Source organism: Leptonychotes weddellii, chromosome 13 (genome assembly GCF_054177405.1).
Source record: "Leptonychotes weddellii isolate Sample4059 chromosome 13, ASM5417740v2, whole genome shotgun sequence".
In the NCBI taxonomy this organism is placed as follows: Eukaryota; Metazoa; Chordata; class Mammalia; order Carnivora; family Phocidae; genus Leptonychotes; species Leptonychotes weddellii.
The window spans coordinates 56674126-56693947 of record NC_138381.1 but is presented as its reverse complement, the minus strand read 5'-3'; the positions used below and the strand labels follow the sequence as shown (position 1 = coordinate 56693947).

Below are 19822 nucleotides of genomic sequence, written 5' to 3'. Positions count from 1 at the left end.
AGCTCTCGGCGTAGTTCGAAGGCGGATGTGTAGCTTACTTCCGCCAGCATCCTCGATGGCTGCCGCAAAAGCCGGAAGGTCTATGTGCATTCTGGGTAGTGTAGTCGACAAGGAGAGTGGGCCTCACTAAATTCGTCTAGAGGGGAGTACTAAAAAATGTAATTTAAAATAATTATAAAAAATACTTTAGAGCGGACAAAAAGTTAGGAAATGGTATTTTAGTTTATACTACAGGGAAATTTTAGACCCTAGCGTCTTTGCCTGGCTTTTTCTCATTTGCAGCCTACCCCTGTCTTCCTCATCTCCCCCCGGGTCGCAGGTCCGGCACTTCCGGTGAGCCTCCCAGGGCGTCGGAGCGGAAGCGGCGGCGGTGGCTCCTGTGAGCAGAGAGGGTTGGCTGGTTCCCATCCTAACGTTCTCTTGGCGAAGCGGCATCTGCGAGGCAGGGGTGTCCACCATGGTGAGCGCGGCCTGGCAGGGGCTGGGAGCTGGGGCTGGCGGCTGGGGCCAGGGGCCGAGGCCGGGTCCGGCAGGGCTGACTGGACCGCCGCGGAGATGCCGAGTCACTCCGGCCGGGCAAGAGCCGGACCCTTGACCACGAACGGCCTTGGCTCGTCTTCGCTGGTTCCGGGCATAGTTTGGCTTTCCTCTCAGTTGGACTTAAACTACTTCAGGGTGAAAAGGAATCTTCTACGTTTGGGTCCACCCACGGGTCTCACAAGTGCTAGGCACGTAACAGGTTTCCATAACACCAAATTAATTGAAAAGTTGCTGGGGGTGAGAAGTCGAGTCAGGGGCCCCCCAGGGAGAATACTTGGGGGCCATTCCCATGGAAGGGAACACTCAGCCCTTGCCCCAGTTCCTCCAGCGCGGTACTTCTGGGTCATACCTCCGTTGTAATGATGCCTTTGGCTATTTAAGCGATTCATTAAGGATAACAGTAGTAGCTAGTTTTTGCTGGCGCTTTTTCTGTTACACAGTTTTTAACATCCACCGTCCCTTATTACACCATATCCCATTTAATCCCTACAATGCCGTTGGAGGCAAGGATGATTATTATCATTTTAACCATGAAAAAAACCAAGGTTTAAAGAAGTAAGTAGTTTACTCGAGGTCAGAGAAGTGGGGAGTGGAAATTTGAAGCCAAGTCTGGCCGCGAAGCTTAGTCTCATTACCATTGTTCGGCATTGCCTCAATGTCACTTGTTTATTTTAGCAAAAAGAAATAATGGTTATTAGGTTTTATCCGAAGTATGTCATTGTTGAATCATGTTTCCATTCTCAAGTTCATCCACTTAAAGACGTTGAATATCTGAAGAGGTCTAGGCAATGTGTTAGGCATTGGGATTATAAAAGAAAGTAGGACTTGGGGTTGGGAGCAGCAGAGAGGGGCAGAAGGTCAGGTATATGGGTGGACTGAAGGCAAATTGTTAAGGGTGTTAAATACTTTGTGGGGATTTTCTGATTTAAGGAGGAATGAAAGCAAAGAGAAAAAATGGCTTGGATGGGGTGGTGTAGTGAAAGGCTTAGGGAAACCCCCACTGCTCTACCTTCACATTTGTTACCCTTCTGGCCAAGACTGTGGAACAGAGTTCTGCTTAAAAAAAGGAGAGACAAAGGCTTGAAAACTACTATGCTGAAGCTCCCAGGGATTGAGGAGCCATTTGAAATTTTAAGCAAGAACATGCTGTGTTTGTATTGTAGAAGACCGCAGATTCATCTTGCTAATTTTGGAATTGCTGGTAAAGGACCTTATCAGTAGATGGCTTTCTCTCTACTTAATGTATATTTGGAATGAAGTCAGGAAATATTTGTCCATTGTGAGATATTTTTTAAAACTTGTAAAAAATACATAAATTTATCATCTTAACCATTTTTAAGTGTAGATTCTGTAATGTTAAGTATATTCACATTGTTGTATATTGGATGTCCAGAATTTTTTCATCCTTTAAAACTGAAACTCTGTACCCATTAAACAATAATTCCCCCATTTCCCCTCACCTGTTCCCTGCAACCAACATGTTACTTTTTGTCTCTATGAATTTGACAACTCTAGGGATCTCATATAAGTGAAATCAAATAGTATTTGTCTTTTTGTGATGGGCTTATTTCACTGAGCATAAGGTCCTCAAGGTTCATCCACGTTGTAGGATGTGATAAGATTTTCCTCCCTTTTAAAGGCTGAATAATATTCCTTTGGGTAGACCACATTTTTTTCGCCTTTCATCTGTTGATGGACCCTTGGATTGTTTCCACCTCTTAGCTATTATGAATAGTGCTCTATGAACATTCGAACATCAGACAAATATCTTTTCAAGAGCCTGCTTTCAGTTCTTTTGGATATGTACCCTGTTGTGCAGTTTTACATTGGAGGGGGGTAGGAGGGACATCATGGTAATTGCAATACTTTGAGAAGACTCCAGATTACTCTGTCACAAGTTTTCTAAGCCTCATGTTAAAAGCTGGGATATCACCTTTTTGGTGGCACCATGTCTTGACTTTACTTATTAACATGATGGAGTACCACAGTGTAACATGAGAGCACCTTGGAGGGACACCAGTCCAAAACCTGGGCAAAGCAGGGAAGGTTCCTGGAACAAGGAAAGGATGGTCATGGGAGCCAGGGGAAGGAGTGCAAACACCTCGTGCCTGCTCTTCCTGCTGCTTGGAATGCCATTCCCTGTTTTTTGCTTGGCTCCCTCCTGGCATTCAAGTCTCTGCAGAGTCCCTTCCTGACCACCCATTTAAAATAGCAATCCCAGGTGCCTGGGTGGCTCATTTAGTTAAGCATCTGCCTTCAATTCAGGTCTGAGTCCCATGTTGGGCTCCCTGCTCCACGGGGAGTCTGCTCCTCCCTGTCCCTCTGCCCCTCCCCTGGCTTGTGCTCTGCTCTCTCTCTCTCGCTTACTCTTCTCTCAAATCAGTAAATAAAATCTTAAAAAATAAATAAAACAGCATTCCCAGGAGTTCTCTGTCCCTTACCCTGTGTTGTCCTCAGCGCATTTATCAGCACCAGACATGCAGCTATTTTCTCTTATTTGTTTCCCTTGCTTGAATGTCAGCTCCTCCGAGGCAGATGTTGTACCTGTTACTGAGCAAACGTCCTAGAGTGATGTTTTGCTAGTGCTTAGATCAGAGCCTAGCAGATAGTGGGCACTCAATAGTTTGTTTTTTTAATTAATGAGAAGAGGGAAAGTGTTCCAGTTGGAGGAACCAGGTGTGGCAGGTGTAGGAGATTGCAGGGCCATCAGTAACAAGTCTCTGAGGTATGTGTGAGGTCTGGCCTGGGTCCTTGGGTGAGGGGTGAGAGACTGAAAGAGGTTAATGACAGGCTTGACGTGGCCAACTGTGTATTTTAGTAAGATTGCACCGTCTAAAAGCAGTGGAATCTAGACAGGAGGGATGAGACTGGGCAGGGCCAAATGTGTAGAAACAGATCTGAGATTCCCCGGGCTCCCAGGAAGTGCTTCGGGCAGATTGCTCTGCTCTATCAGGATTTCGGTGCATCTTGTTCTTCCAGGACATTCAGCAGCATTAACTGCCCTGACTTGTTTGGGCTTTCAACGTGAAGAAATGGACCTTTGTTCTGTACTAACTCCAGCATTTCTTTCCTTCCTTGTAGTTCTCCTTCAACATGTTCGACCACCCAATTCCCCGGGTCTTCCAGAACCGCTTCTCCACGCAGTACCGCTGCTTCTCCGTGTCCATGCTCGCAGGGCCTAATGACAGGTCAGATGTGGAGAAAGGAGGGAAGAGTATGTGCTCATTTTTATTTTGAATAGTAACCTTTCCTGCCCTCAGCCTGCAGTGCTTATAGTCTTCAGTAGCCCTTGTTTTGCATGTGTAACCAGAAGCTAGTTACAGTGAAAATCTTACTTGCCCTAGACTTGTTAAGGGGGTCTGGGGGTGGGAGGGAGAGTCCTAATTATGATTAGATTTATGGCTAATAGCCATTTGGTTCCCCACAATGAATTACAGCAAGTAAAATTCCTTATGAAAGATCATTATGAAATTCTGGCTACCTCACAAGTATCATTTTGTATGTTTTAAAGATACGACAGAAACTAAACTTTGGCTTTTGTTCTGCCTTTTTAATTTTATTTTTTTAATGTTTCTTAAATATTCTTTCCATAGTAATTATGCCGCCCTCAGCCCTCGATCAACTCAGTAAGTATCTTCTCCATGACTAGGGAACTGAGGTCATTTAAGTATGGACATCAGAAACTTGGCACATGCTCTTCAGTATGTTCGGACATAGGCAACCTTCATCATGTCTGGTTGGGAATTGTCTTTGGAGGATGTGTGCTGAACTGGAGGGCTGGCTGGACCTGCAGATGCCCTGGTGAGGTGGTGGCTGGTGGTGGCCAGCTGTCCAGGCTGGGGCCAGCAAGTACTCAGCTCTAGGTCCCTCCCCTATGAAGGGGGTTCTGCTCTTCTGAATCCCCACCCCCAGCACACATATACACCTTATTCAGATCCCATCAGGACTAAAGGAAAGTTCGAGCACCAATGCTTTTCACCCTGCTGGGGCATCACTCTGATGCTACTGGCTGGGTTCACTAGGTTTTCTCCTAAAGGAGGCAGTGGACTCCAAGGAGGATGCTATGTAGCAGGCTTCTCATCTCTTCCCCAAACATGTTTCCTCAGCTCCAGGCCCTGTCTGCCCCATTGCATTGAAAAGCACATCAAAAACTGAGCTGTTGTCTTCTGCCCCAGAAGCTGCCTCTCTCATCAGGTCCTTTCTCTTATAGCAGGAGCCAGAAAGTCCCATGGGTTGTGAGAGCAGCCGTACTTTCTCTTTCCTCAAGCCTTCATCCCATGAGAACAACCCATGGAGACCTCATGCCCCCAGCCACAGGCACAATCAGTTCCTTTCGAGATTCAGTGGTGTTTCTGGTGTGAGTTCCTCCTATCTGAGGCAGGAGACGTGGCGGCCACTGGAGGGCGGGTCCACACTCAGTGTCTGGTACATGTCGGGCAGCACCATAGGGAAGGGGCGTGGGTCTGGTATCATTCCAACTTGGGCTTTGCATCTGGCCTGGCCTGGCTATAGACTAGTGACTTGGCCTCTGAACTTCAGTGTCCTCATCTTTAAACAGGGAAACACAGCACCCATCCATCAAAGCTGCTATGTGGCAGGAGTACCTCCTCCTAGATGGTGCCCTGTGGTATGTATGTAAATAGCCCAAGCCCATGTGACACCAGTCAAGGCAGGAGGTGGCCTTCAGCCAGCAGGGCTAAACCAGTGCCAGCAGCAGCAGTGGCCACACCCAGTAGAGGCCTGCAATTCTAGCCTCTGCACAGCCAGTGGGTTAACAGACCCATGGGGTTCATAGCCCCATCATAGAGGAGGAGACAAGTGCCCCCCCCCCAAGAGAGCCTGCCTTTCCATTTGAGCTGACCCAGGCACTGAGTGCCAGGTGTGACCCTTGGTACAGGTGTCTGAGAAGAGACTCGGATTGGGACAGGGGGCTTAGATCACAGTGTTCAAATCTTTTAAGTCATGGAAGAAACTTTGTCCAAATGAAATCTTACAGAGAGTCTTAATTTATAAAAGGGTCACTGCTCAGTTTGGAGGAGGTGAGATGGTGCAGAGGGCTCAGGAGCCCCGAGACTCTTCTCTAAATCCGAAAATGCAGTGTGAAAACCACCAGACTGAGGAGCACAGGGTTTCTTCCAACCACAAGAATCTTGGATCCTTGGCTGGAGCCTGATCTGCTTTACCCTGACTGACCACTGTTCTGCCTCACGACTCCACAGCTGAGAGATGTGCTGGGGACAGAGGGCCTGGCCTCCAGCAGCCAAGTCACCCTTGGCGATGGGGCGAGAACACCCATACCCACTGCTGTCACTTCTGCAGGCTCTTCTCCCCCATTTGTGGCTTCCTGCCCAAGCTTCTTATTGATCTGCATCATCATAATTTCCAGGAAGATCCCAGGTGGAGTCTGCCATACCTCCTGCCACTGAATGGAGCTTTTGTGGCCATGTCTGCTTAAGCCGACGGGCTAAAGTGAGCTTTGGTGGTTAAGCCTCAGACCTGGGCTGGCAGCCTGGGTTGAATCCCAGCATCCGTCACTCCTGGGCTTTGTGATCCTGGGCTTCTCACTGACTGGGCATGTTAGTTCCCCGTAGATAAAAGTAGTTATGATAGTCCTTGCCTCACTGGTCTGGAAAGAGTAAGCGAGAGCCTGGAAAATGGCAAACACTTACTTGTCACTGCATCAGTCTGTCCCAGACCCATCCCCCAGGTCCCTGACTCTCTTGGGTCTCCTGCTTCACACTGCCTGCACCTCCCGCCCTCCTGGGTCAGCCTGCCAGTAGTCTTGTTTGCCTGCTTCTGGCTGTCCATGCCGCCTGCTCTCAGGACCACTAGAGTGAGGGGGCATACTGTGTCATGACCTTGCTGAGAGCCCACATTGCTGAATGCTCCCACCCAGCATAGTGTCTGGCCCAGCCTCCCTCTCCTCCTGACCACACTCTCACCCTTTCCCTGTGCCCCAGTTTCACCTGATGGCCAGCCATTCCCAAACTGGCTGAGCTCCCCTTCCTTCCATGCCCTTGTTCAGGCTGCTTCCTCTCTGGCCTTCCCTTCCTGGCTGGCCTGCCCAGGACTGGCATGAACGACTACAGGAATGCTGCCTCCCCCATACCACCCTTCCCACAGCACTGCAACATCTCAGTGCACGTGTTTCTTTTTTCCCCACCTTTCTAACTAGAAACCTTTGCAGGCAGGGATTTTGTCCAGCATGTGGTTGGCAATTAATTATTTATGAATAAATGAGTTAACATACAACCTTTTAAAACGGGGATTTCAGAGAGCCTCAAGTGTAAGCCAGTACTGGTCCCTTGGTCACCAAACATTCCTGAGCTCTGGGCCAAGTGATATGCATGGGGGGCGCATGGGCAGGCACCCAGGGGCCGAAGCACCTCGTGGGTCTGAGGGCCTGCTCTGAGGAGCGGGGCTGTGTGAAGCCATGATGGGCACCCAGGGAGGCTGATTTTCAGAGGAGCGCATTTGGGGAATAGAACTTCTCCCTCACAGAAGCTGTGCCTCAGCCTCTCCCCTTTTTAGGCCGACTCAACATTACGTACCCCATGCTGTTCAAACTGACCAACAAGAACTCGGACCGCATGACGCACTGCGGTGTGCTGGAGTTTGTGGCCGATGAGGGCATCTGCTACCTCCCACACTGGGTGAGTGGGGCCGCGCCGGTCTTGGAGAGTCTGTGGGCCTGTCTCAGGTTTGGGGCCCCATAGAAGGGCAGCCCTCAGCGTGTGTCATGGCTACAAGGATGGGATTCGGAACAAGGCTCTGTGTGCTAGGAGGGGTGGCCTTTTCTTTGACAGTCGATCACCCGGTAGCCCAGAAACCACAGCCATGTTATTTACCTGCCATCTCCTGGGTAAGGCTTTTGTAAAAATAATAAAGCAGGAGTATTTTTGAAGTGGTCTGAGTACAGGATTTTAGGTTTTAATACATCTGCTCCCCACTTTTACTAATTTCTCCCCAGTTCTGTCACGTGTGTGTGTGCGTGCGAGTGCGCTTAGATGCTTGTCTGGTATGACAGGCACCCTGCGGCAGGCATCCACACACTCCCAGTGGTCCTGGGCAGGGATCTCGATCTAGGCCAGTAGACGAGGCCTCAGGTACTAGAAGAGAGGCCAGCATCTGTTCCAGGCTGACTCGCCCTGAAGAAGCCTGGGAGCTCCGGGTGGGATGGAGCCTGCCAAGCAGCTAATGGAAGGCACCTGCTCACATACCCGCTGGGGGTGGGAAAGATCCTCAGGCTGGCTGCTGAGTCTTTCCAAAGCACATCACTTCCTTGCCATGGAAACAAAGCCTCTCTTTTTGCCTTCAGACTTTCTCTTGAGCCTGGGTCCTTCCTGAGTACTAGGCCCTTACTCTGGGCCAGCCTCTTCCCCCACCTCACCCATCTCACTCCGGCCTGGCCTCTCCTATGTTGTTTTCTAGCCTCAGTCCCCCAGGGAGCTCTTACTCGTGCCTCAAAGCCCAGACTCCACTTGCTTCCCTGCTCACTTGCCCTGCTCAGCACCTTATTGTCGTGTGGGTTTACAGGTGCCCCTCGTGGGTCCAAGGCCTTGTCCTATTCATCAGATAGAGTGCTGTGGGTGGCTGAAGTGTTGGGCACTGACAACTTCCCAGGGCCATTCTGGATCCTCAGAGGCCCTCTGTGACTCTTACAAAGAGGTAAAAGAGGAGATAGTAACCCTGGGGAAAACCGTACCTCAAAGGTTCTCTCTCTAACCCACAGACATTGAGTTTGGGTGGCCCCTTGTCCAGTCTCTCAGACCATTTTGGATCAGAAAACTAGTTGGATCCCTTTTGATGAGAAATAGCATATTCCCTGGGAAGCTTCTTTAGATAACGTGGACCTGCTTCTTTCTGGGCCGGTCTTCCAGCTCTTGACTAGAGTGGGTGGTTGCCTGGGGTTTTCCAGACGCTGCTGCAGAGCCGGCCTGAGGGTCTTTTCCACCCCCAGCGGGTATGTGAGCAGGTGCCTTCCATTAGCTGCTTGGCAGGCTCCATCCCACCCGGAGCTCCCAGGCTTCTTCAGGGCGAGTCAGCTGGAACAGATGCTGGCCTCTCTTCTAGTACCTGAGGCCTCGTCTACTGGCCTAGATCGAGATCCCTGCTCAGGACCACTGGGAGTGTGTGGATGCCTGCCCGCGGGGTGCCTGTCATACTACCTGTGCCCCATGGTGACCAAGGCCCTCCAGGGGCTTGTGCACACAAGGAGTGGACCAGACCTGGAGCAAGCCTCCTCCTTGCCCTCGGGCTCTTCCACCAGCCACTTCTCTTCCCAAGTCCTGTCTGAGCCTGAGCCTGCTGATTCAACCACAAGCAGGGGGCCTGGGATCCTGCCTTTCCTCCTCGAGCTGCCAGTGGCTGTGTCCTTCCTCTAGCCATCGGTTACCCTCCGTCTTCTCTGGCAGATTTCCCAAGGAAATCCCTAAGGGACTGTGAGCTTGGGCTGCAGCAGACTGACTGCCAGTCCTTAGAGCACTTCCCATGAAACCGTCCCTCTCCAGGGTCACTGAACGTCCCAGTTACCAAGTCCGTTGCCTTTCCATCCTACTCAGCCTGCCTGTAGCATTTGTCGGAGCGGCCACCCCAGCCTGGCGAGCACCCTTCAACGAGAGTGTGTGGGGACCTCAACAGGCTTGTCCGTGGGGCCCTGCTTACTCTCCAGCCTTGCTCATGACCTCTGCCCACCTTGGCCCTGGCCTTCCTTCCTTTTACATGCATCTTGTCCTTGGGCTTTTAGAGTCACCTCCTAACTACCCCTGTGGAGCCTCTGTGGTCAGCAGCACTGTTCAATAGTGTCACCCGGGGGAAGTGTTCTTGAAGGGATGTGCCTGGGACCAGCTTCAGGGCAGCCCAGTGTGGGATGGGGCCAGGGAGTGGGGCAGTGACTGAGGAGTAGAGGTCAGCTGTGACCTGATCATGGTGGAAGCCAGGGGTGGGTGTATAGAGGCTCACTCATGCAGTTTTCTCTGCCCTTTTTTTTTTTTAAGTTTTTGTTTGTTTGTTTTTAGTAATCTACCCCCAGCATGGGGCTCGAACTTACAACCCCTAGATCCAGAGTCTCATGCCCTACCGACTGAGCCAGGTAGACACCCTCCCTGTTCTGTCTGCTTTTATGTTTGAAGTTCTCTTTAAGAAACTCTGGGGGGGTGGCGCCTGTGTGGCTCAGTCGTTAAGCGTCGGCCTTCGGCTCAGGTCATGATCCCAGGGTCCTGGGATCGAGCCCTACATCGGGCTCCCTGCTACGCAGGAAGCCTGCTTCTCCCTCTCCTGCTCCCCCTGCTTGTGTTCCCTCTCTCGCTGTGTCTCTCTCTGTCAAATAAATAAAATCTTTAAAAAAAGAAACTTAAGGGGCGCCTGGGTGGCTCAGTCGGTTAGTTGGCTGACTCTTGGTTTCGGCTCAGGTCATGATCTCAGGGTCCTAGGATCAAGCCCCTCGTCAGGCTCCACACTCAGCACGCAGTCTGCTTGAGATTCTCTCTCCCTCTCCCTTTCCCCGCCCCCTGCTCACACTCACATGAGCGCTCATGCTCGCTCTCTCAAATAAATCTTAAAACAACAACAACAACTCTAAAATAAGAAAAGCAAAAAACCATTCCAAGTTGTGCAGGGTTTCTCATTTCTGGCCCACCCTCCTTGTCTCAGACCCCCGAGTGTCAGCCTTATTGTGGTGTCTTGACTTGCTGCACACCAGGTACTCACATGCCTACGTTCTTCTTTCTCCGCCTTGTTCCTCAGCCAGTGTCCACCATGCAGGGTGATTTCATAGAGGTGTGGGGTGTCTTGTCAGTTTTATATGACCCCCTGTAGCAGACCCCTGTGGGGACTTGTCACCACCCTGCGCATTAGCTATAGGGCCATTCCATGTGAGGTGAGCCCACCTAGTGTTATTATCCTGCCTCCATTGCAGCCCTGTTTGCCCCAAGGCCTTGTAAGTTGGGTGTGGGACAGCTCAGAGGTATGGGGGAGGGGGTGAGCTTCCCTGGGGAAACACTGTGCCCCTAGGAGACCTCGCACTGCTGGCACCTCACACTTCCAGGTGACCCTCCCAGTGGACCATCTTTTCTCAGAGGCTGGCAGAGACACTCACATTGCCAGCTGCAGCCTCCTGGTAGCACCCCAAGGCTTTCCTTTCATGTCTTTGACTTGTTTGCTGGCTTGCTTTTTCTTCCTTCCTGACATCAAATCACTTGGGGACCTCATCTCAGGTTCCTCTTTCAGGGACCCAAGGAAGAGGACATCTGAATGTCGGACCTGGGCCTGCCGAGTGTGTGGTTAGATGGCGCTCAACGCTGGCCACTTAATTTCCAGGAGCCTCATGTAGCCTTCTTCTTCCTTTAGATGATGCAGAATTTGCTGTTGGAAGAAGGGGGCTTGGTTCAGGTGGAGAGTGTCAACCTTCAAGTGGCCACGTACTCCAAATTCCAGCCTCAGAGCCCTGACTTCCTGGACATCACCAACCCCAAAGCGGTGTATCCTTTTGAGATAAGAAGGGTTCTTTGGACAAAGGAGAGGTGTGCCGGTAGTCTATAAACTACCGAGCTCTTTGTTGAGCATGTGCCTACTTTGAGGACCACACATTGGTTTGTGATTGAAGTAGTGAATGGAGAAGAATGGCGTTTGGCCAGCACGTCCACCCCAGCGTGGCCCTGGACAAACACCCTGGGCACTCTATGGGACGCTTTTGGATGCTCTCCAGGCACTTCCTTGAGGGCAAAATGGAACCCTTCCTCCAGGTGGACTGGGGCACCTGGCACAAAGCTCAGTGTGTTCTGGTGGAAAGAGGCTGGCTGGTCTCCCTCTGGACCCTACCCCAGTGGGCCCCTGGTGCCCCAGCTCAGCCATGAGCACTATTCAGCCTCACCTTTTACCCAGGGTTAGCGCTTTGCACTCCAAACCAGTGGGGAGCATTGACAGAGTACATTTTCTGTCAGCAAGAGCAAAGAAAAGATTTTAGGTTTTAGTGGGTTTTGATATGTTCTCTGAACGTAAGCCAGACATGTGTGTTGATAATTTAAGGAGTAACTGGTGTGGGCAAGGAGAATGTTGTGTGTGGTCTGTGGTCTAGACCTCTGGCTTGGAGGCCCCAGCTTGGCTTGTTCAGATCGTGTTACAGAGTGGTCACTCCACCGCCTGTTTTTAAAAGGCTTGAAAAAAACACAATTGAACAATACAGATAGGTAGACAGTTTAAAAACAAAACAAAAAAAACCCTGCTTCCACCCCCCTCTGGTTGCACACCCCTGTCCCCACCCCAAACCAGGGAGCAAGCTTGCTGCTGGCCATGTCCTGGATGTGGGTGGGCTGTGTTGAGTCTTTTGCTGACCATGTCTGTGGACAAGCCTGTTGAGTCCCCTGTGACTGGGCCCTGGACACAGTGGGCGTCTGGGGAGCTGTGCTCACGGCTCTTGTTGGATGCTTTCCATCTTACAGGCAGGATGACATCCTCTGGCAAGATCTGCTTGCCCGGTGCCTCAGAGCTCTGCCTTGGAGGTGCTTGTCTGGCTGGCAGTGCCCAGGGGTGTCTGCCTCCATGACTGCAGCCCCTTCTGGTCTTTCTCTGGATTTTCATGTGTGTTGTGGTACAGACTTACCAGATTGTTTTCAGAGCTGTTTCTATAGGCATGGTTAACTTTTTAGCCCGCGGAGAAAGAGTGTCCCTTTTGTCAGCTGAGAGGCAGTCTGGTGCTCCCGAGTCTGGCTGACAGGATAGAGGCAGTCTTAGTAAAGCCAGACTCAGCACAGCAGGGAGAAGGGGGAGCACGCAGGGCTGTGAGGCAGAAGCCGGCTCCACCCGCAGAGGCCGTGTGGGTTGGCTTTGACAGCTCAGCGCCTCTCGCCTTGAAGGGCCACTGGAGGAGTTAAGGGAGGGCACCCCAACAGCCGGGCATTTTATGCAAGGGGACAAAGACAGTATGCACAGAATACCCTTTTCACAAAGCTTTTCTTATCTCGGAAGGCTGTCTGAGTAAGACACAGAGTAAGAGTAAGAGAAGGGATCCTAGACAGGCTGAGTCTTGCACCCTCAGACTCTGAGAGCCTCACCTGCTATGCCGTGTCCTGTTGCTGGGTTCTGGAGCCACGTTGTATGTTTGACCGTTCTATTTAAAATAATTCTCTGAGTTGATGAGGATGATGTGGTTAAAATCTTCCATGTGATTAGGCGTTACTCCCTTGCCTGGGCATTTGGGTTATTCAGTTTTTAAGAAGTTATTATTTACTATTAGAAAAAAAGTTTACAGGTTCCTTTTTCCTTTTTAATTTTTATTTTTTTAGTTTTTCTTTTGAAACATACCCCTAAAGTTGGGTTACCACCCAAAAGATAGAAACAACAAAAGTGTCAAAGAGAACATCTTTGATTTTTAAGGGGGCCTATTTATCATTCACTCAGTCTTTTTTTCTTCTGTGCTTCCATGGGATTTTTAAGATCAACTTGTTCAGATGGAGTTTACATACAATAAAATGCACGGTTTGATGAGTTGGCAAATGTGAACACCCGTGTAACCACAACATTTCCATCTTTCCGAAAGGTCCCTCTGTGGCCTTGCCTGCCCGTCCTCACCTGACCTCCAGCCCTAGGAGCCTCCCCGTGCCTCCCAGCCCTCAGAGAGCTTTCTTGAGGGAACACTTTGTGGCGGGTTCTTTCCCTCAGCGGCGTTTGCGAGATTTATCCATGCTATGAGTTTACCCTTCCATAATTATTGCTTAGTATCATCCCACTGTGTCAAAGTCGTGTGTTTTAGCACCAGCTTGGTACATGTCTGTCTGGTATACTTTATGACGGAGGTGATCTAAACCCCTCATGGAACTTGTTTCAGATTTAAGGTACCCATGTTGCCATGTTGCCTTGACAGTGTGTGTCTGCAGATTAGAAAACGCCTTGAGAAACTTTGCCTGTCTGACCACAGGGGATGTGATTGCCATCAACTACAATGAGAAGGTGAGCATTTCCACCATGCGGCCAGCAGTGTGAGTGTCTCCATTCTGGGGTTTGAGTGGGGGTTCTTTTTAGGCAGGGTATGCCTGGCTTTTATCATGATGGCTGCCTACTGTTTGCTTGCTTTTTTAAGTCTCCGTGGATTCGTGTTTAGAGTCGTATAGTAATTCATTCAGCAACTCTGTGTGGAGAATTGATTGATTGCATTTACAGGTGCATGAGCTTAACATTATTAATCATATGCCTGTATCCCATGATGCCAAGGGTGCTGATTGTGCCTCTTTCAGGAAGCTCTCCACTGTACCTGTAATCTGAACTAATCCCTTTGCTGGTCTGTGGGGACACAGAAACAAAGCAGCCTGGGTCCTCATCCTTGTGATTCCCTTGGACAGGCCATCAAGGAGCTGGCCCTACAACGTGCTCCAAGTGCTGTGGGGCACAGGGAGAGCAGAGCCTGGCTCTGCCGAGGGACGGTGTCGCCTGCGGTCACGTGCCCTCTCCTCATGGGAGCACATGTCCTCTTCCTCCTGTTTTCTTCAGCTCTGGTTTTCCCTTAGTAGCTCCTCTGGGACATGAGTCTTTCAGGTCTGAACGCCATATATGTTCATCTGTGATTCAATGCTTGCCCAGCTGTCTGGATCTAGACAGTTTAGCCGTAAGCTAACATCATCTCTCACCCTCCCATTTCTCATTCATGTCCTGTTTAAGTGACACAAAATTCAAGACATTATCCACGTCCCCGTTATCTGTGGCAAGAAGCTGAGGAAAGATGTCATAGATGGCAAGCCGGCTGATAACCCATCCTGCCACAGGCATGGAGCACAGCCACGTGGATAGCCTCACCCACTGTGACAGTGGATGGTGACCCTCGTGGAGCTGCCGCTAGAGCAGACCTCCTGGTGCTCAGGAGTGACCACAGCCCCTGCCCGCCTCTCCCTGAGCCAGCTCCCTGCTCCTTCACATACTCTCCCATCCCATCGGGGACTTGGGCGCTCACAACTGAGAAGAGGTGCCTGTGGTTCAGCCAGTTGCTCCTTCCATGTCAATGTAGGGATCCAGTGTGTTCTTTGAGTTTCCTTCTGTTTGAGGCATCTGTTGCTGAGAATCCTTATTTGTCATTCTGTGGGTTTTGAATCACACTTTTATATTTTCTCCTCAACTAAGAAGTAATCTTGTTCCCTTTAGCTTTGTGGGGGACATTTTAGGTACTCTCTACCTTAACTGAATACTTGAGACTTTCATAATTAATTATGGGCCACCTTAATGTTAGTGTTCTTAATATTAAGTGAGTAATGCTAAATACAATCCAAATTGATGATAAAAGATAATATTGAAATTTTTGCACTGAAAGGGAAGGTGAGTTACATAGAATTGAAATGCTTGGACTTCTACTTCTGGAAGTATGGAAGGCTAGGTACTCTAAAGGGCCCTTCTCATAAAACCCGATTAATTTACGATAAAGTCTAGATTATGAATGCATTGCTGGTCTTGCTAAAAAACATAGGAGGTTTTAAAGAATCTCTCACAGTGTTGTCCTGCGTGCAAATGACCATGTCAGTGCTTTAGTGGGAGATCTGAACTGGAGGCTTCCACATTAAAGTAAGACCCTTAAAGGAGCTTAAACAGATCCAGAGGTGGATGTTGTCCTCATCCCAGGAGAAGGAACCCAAATACTCTCTGGGAAAAGCAGCCCCAGTTTATTTAAGCCCTCAGGACTGCTGTAGATGGAACAAGCAAACAAGAATTCATAATAAAACCACCAGACACCCAAGCAGAGACAAGAAAAGCAGACATAGACCCTTAAGGAAATCAGTATTGGCATTTTCGTTGGATTTTTTTTTTGGTTTGGTTTGGTTTGGTTTTTTTAAGATTTGATTTATTGAGAGAGAGCATGAGCTGGGTGGGGGTGGGGGCCGTGGAAGGGCAGAAGGAGAGGGGGAAGCAGACTCCCCCACTGAGCAGGGAGCCAGACTCAGGGCTCAATCCCAGGACCCTGAGATCATGACCTGAACCGAAGGCAGACACTTAACCAACTGAGCCACCCAGGGGCCCCAGTATTGGCATTTTCAGATACAAATATAAAGTAATTATGTATAAAATGTTCAAAAACATTTTTAAAATGGAATCATAAAATTTAGCAGTCAGCAAAAGACTACCAAAAATAACTAGGAAGATCTGAAAAACAGTCAAAGAGTTAAATAACAGCTGACAAAGAATTCATGAAATGAAAGCTAAATTTGGAGAAGTACTTTAGAAATCTACACAGAGAATCAAGTTCATGAGCACAGGGGAGACTAGGGTATTGGGGATCCTGAGAAAATCACACATGCTCGGTGAAAATGCCAGCAGGAGAGAGCAGAGGAGTGGTGATATTGTGAAGAGACAGTAAGTGAAATTGTTTTAGAGCTGGCCTTCAGCCCACGGTTACAGGGAGTATAGGGTATATCATACAGGGTGAGTTGCAGACAGCAAATACCAGATACCGAGAGGTAAGCAGAGAGCAGGTACTTAGAAAGGGACGGCAGCCATTACAGCCCCAAATAGCAGAAAACAGTTGACCCTTGCAGAATATGGGGTTAGGGTCACCCAGCCCTGCACAGTGAAAACTCCGTGTATAACGTCTCACTCTCCAAAACTTCGCCATTGTCTACTGTTGACCGGGAGCCTTACCACGAACAGGAACAGCCGATGAACACACATAGTGATGTTATGTGTGTCATAAACTGGGCTGTTGCAGTAGAGTAAGCTGGAGAAAAGAAAATGTTACTAAGAGTCAACAAGCGAGAGAAAATAGACTGTGAAAACTCCCCATGTAAGTGGACCAGTGCAGTTCAAACCTGTGTTGTTCAAGGATCGAGTGTATCTTCAAAGGATGACAGGAACTGTCACCAAAGTCATCTTCATCTTTAGAGAATGCAGTCAAAATACTTTCAGATTAGCAAAATCAGAGTTTATTTACCGAATGGAACTTTAAAAGCATGTGCTTCAGGAGTAAGCAGTATCCTAGAAGGAAAGACCAGCATGCCAGAAGGAACAGTGAACAAATAAACTAGCAAATAATCGAAGTAAATCTTGGTAAACATCGCCACATAAAGCGGTAATAGTATTTAACATGTAAGCCTGAAACGAGGACATCTCAAATATTGGAAAAGAAGAAGTCTAAAGAGTTGTTCACGGGGCGCCTGGGTGGCTCAGTCGTTAAGCGTCTGCCTTCGGCTCAGGTCATGGTCTCAGGGTCCTGGGATCGAGCCCCGCATTGGGCTCCCTGCTCCGCAGGAAGCCTGCTTCTCCCTCTCCCATTCCCCCTGCTTATGTTCCCTCTCTCGCTGTGTCTCTGTCAAATAAAGAAATAAAATCTTTTAAAAAAATAAAAAATAAAGAGTTGTTCAGAATGAAAGTGTTCTCTATTTGCAATCCAGGAAAATGTTCAATCAGTAAAAATAACTGGGAATTCTACGTACATGTTGAGTGTTTAAAGACAGTTTAAAATTACTGTTTTAGATGCAGTGTGACAATACAAAAAACTAAAAAAAAGTCACAGAAGTATTTCTTGTTACCACATGCAACATAGTCTAGTATTTCTGTTGTGCTCCTTCCGTGATTTTTCTTTCCCAGCTCTGGTTATGACACAGTTGGTTTTATGGCCCACTAATCAGTTGTGACCTGCAGTTTGAAAGCACGACTGCAACAAAATGAGAACATGTGGCCCCAGCATTGACAGATATCATGGCAGTGTGGGTGGTGGTGTAGACGGGATGGCAAAACCAGTGGAGCCAGCCTGGATGTTGAGTGGAGAGACTGGGTTACATCCACACAGTGGCATGCATGCCTTGCTGCTTATCTTCTATAATGAGAAAACTTTAGAAAGCAGCCTGGGCACACGAAGCCCTCTCACTTTACTAATGTTTAGGCTTTTTTTCATGGTGGGACTCTCTGGACTATTCTTTACAAAAGCAAGACATACCCTAGGTAAAAAGAACCAAAAACAGTGCAGGAAAAAGCAGATTCCGCCACTTTTAGCTCTTATCCTTCTGGACTTTTCTATGTTTGTTACATACTTGAGATCATCTTGGAACACAGCAGTATAACTGACTTTTTAACTTATTTTCCTGTTCGCTGCATAGTATTCCCCTGGTGACTGTAATTTCTTTATATGTGGACAAATATCACTCGTTTAACCAATCTATCGGTGGATATTTTGAGCACGCACTATTATTAGCAATGTTGGAGAGAGCCTTCTCAGAATTTTCTCTTTGGGTGTTTAGCTAATTATTTACTTAGAATAAATTCCTAGAAGTGAACTTCCTGGGATAAAGGTTGTGTCTTTTGCAATTTGATGTATAACTACCCTGTCTGATTTGAACCGCTTATAGGGAACAGCCTCTGTTGAGTGCTGGGCAGGCGTCAAAGCAGCCGAACCCCGCAAAAGGCAGCCCCCTTGTCACAGCAAGAGGTGCGGCTGGGGGACGGTGTCCTGGAGGTGAACAGTATGTCTGCAGGAGCTGGGTGGGGAGCCACAGTCACATGAGTGGTGACAGCCCCCGATGCTGCCACGAAACCATGAAGCTGATGTTTGTGGTTTTCCCACAGATCTATGAACTACGGGTGATGGAGACGAAGCCTGATAAGGCCGTGTCCATCATTGAGTGTGACATGAACGTGAGTACCTCTGCTGCTTACAGTGCGCTTGGGCCGGGGGGAGAGGGGCAGTTGATCACCCCTGCAAGCCATTGCCCCACCAGGGTGTCATGCAGCCCCTAGGACTGTGTGGGTGAGAAAGGAAGGTGATGCCAGAACGCCGTGAGGAGGCTGCTGACCTGGTGACCCATCTCTGGCCGAGAGGTGGCACAGTTAGTTGTAGCCGATTCTGAGGTGGCTGCACTCACCAGCATTGCAGACAGGCCACAGCGTGGATATTCTGGAAAGCTAAGGAAGCTTATTCAGCTCCTTTGTAGGAAGCAACTACTGGTACCCACAGCAGCCTGGTGGGTCTCCAGGGAATGCTGCTGAGCAAGAGGGGCCAGTCCCAAAAGGTTATATTCTGTCTGGTTCCATTTGTTACTACATTCTTTAAATCGGCGAGCTTTTAGTGGAAGATAGGATAGTGGTCACCAGGAGTTAGGAGAAGGCCAGAAGAGAGGCAGGTGTGGTTATAACAGGACAACTTAAGGGGTCCCTTTGAGGTTGGAACAGTCCAGTATCTCTACTGTGGGGGTGGAGACACTGACCTATACTCATGATAAAATTGTGAGAACTTAACTGGGAAATCTGAATAGGAGGGCGGGATGGTGCCACTGTTGCTATCCTGATGGTGATACTCTGTAATTTTATAAAATGTTACCATTGGGAAAACTGGGCCAAGTATACAGGGGCAGCTTTCTGTTGCATTTTTTGCAACCACATATGAACCTACGGTTGTCTCAAGTCAAAACAGAAAAGCTAAGGAAGTCTAAGTACATCCCAAAATTGTACTGTTCCCCTTGGAACCACAGGTGGACTTCGATGCCCCCCTGGGCTATAAGGAGCCTGAAAGACAAGTCCAGCATGAGGAGTCCGCCGTAAGTTGTTTGTCCAGCATCCCTCCGCAACCCCACGCTGTTTGCCCTCTTCAGTAACGGGGCTTCTGTGGGAGGGTGTCCTGCATGTGTCGTGGCAGAGAACACGTCGAGATTGACCTCTGCTGATGCTGACACTGCCACATGCCTTGCTCCCGGGGGCACAGTGTGTCCCAGCAGTTGGGGGCGCAGGGAAAGCAGTAGCAATGAGAGGCCTAAGAGAAAAGCTGGGGTGTCCCTGCTGAGAGGCTCATCACCCGTTTTTCTGTCCCCATCAGGAGGGCGAAGCTGACCACAGCGGCTATGCTGGAGAGCTGGGCTTCCGTGTGAGTACCAGGCCACAGTTTTACTTTCTGTGCTCCCACCGTGCCATCTGGGGGCCTCTGCAGGGATTGGGCCTGCGGTTTTTGTGCACGCACGTATCTGGCACTTTTCTCAGTTACATGGTCCTTTACATCCACTTTCTCCTGGAATCCTCCAAACAATTCTATAAGGCAGGATTCAATTTTTCTTCTTTTTTTCAAAATTTCTAACCTACCAAAAAGTTAAAATAGGACACGCGTGTACCCTTCTCTTAGATTTACCAGATGTGACCACATTTGCTTTATCTCTGAGAACGTGACTCTTTGAAAGGAAGTTGCGGAGGAGGGGAGCAGAGCTGAATTTGGGAAGCAGCTGCCTGCTATGCTGGGAACCTCTGGAAACTGGCTAAGGAGCTGTGCCTTCTTAAGAATACAAGAACCATAAAAATCTTTCAAAAAGCACTTTAGACACAGAAAGTGTCC

The 19822-nt window shown here is 49.1% G+C and overlaps 1 protein-coding gene across 1 annotated transcript; it reads left to right on the top strand.

Moving 5' to 3' along the window:
* The first annotated feature begins 305 nt into the window (after positions 1-305).
* Positions 306-19801, top strand: UFD1 (ubiquitin recognition factor in ER associated degradation 1). The gene is made up of 10 exons (XM_081801611.1): positions 306-460; positions 3622-3754; positions 4134-4166; positions 7072-7193; positions 10888-11018; positions 13413-13485; positions 18073-18141; positions 18975-19040; positions 19316-19363; positions 19616-19801. Exons 1-10 carry the CDS (start codon positions 458-460, stop codon positions 19628-19630), a joined length of 693 nt encoding a protein of 230 aa, XP_081657737.1. The 5' UTR covers positions 306-457; the 3' UTR covers positions 19631-19801.
* Positions 19802-19822: the final 21 nt, after the last annotated feature.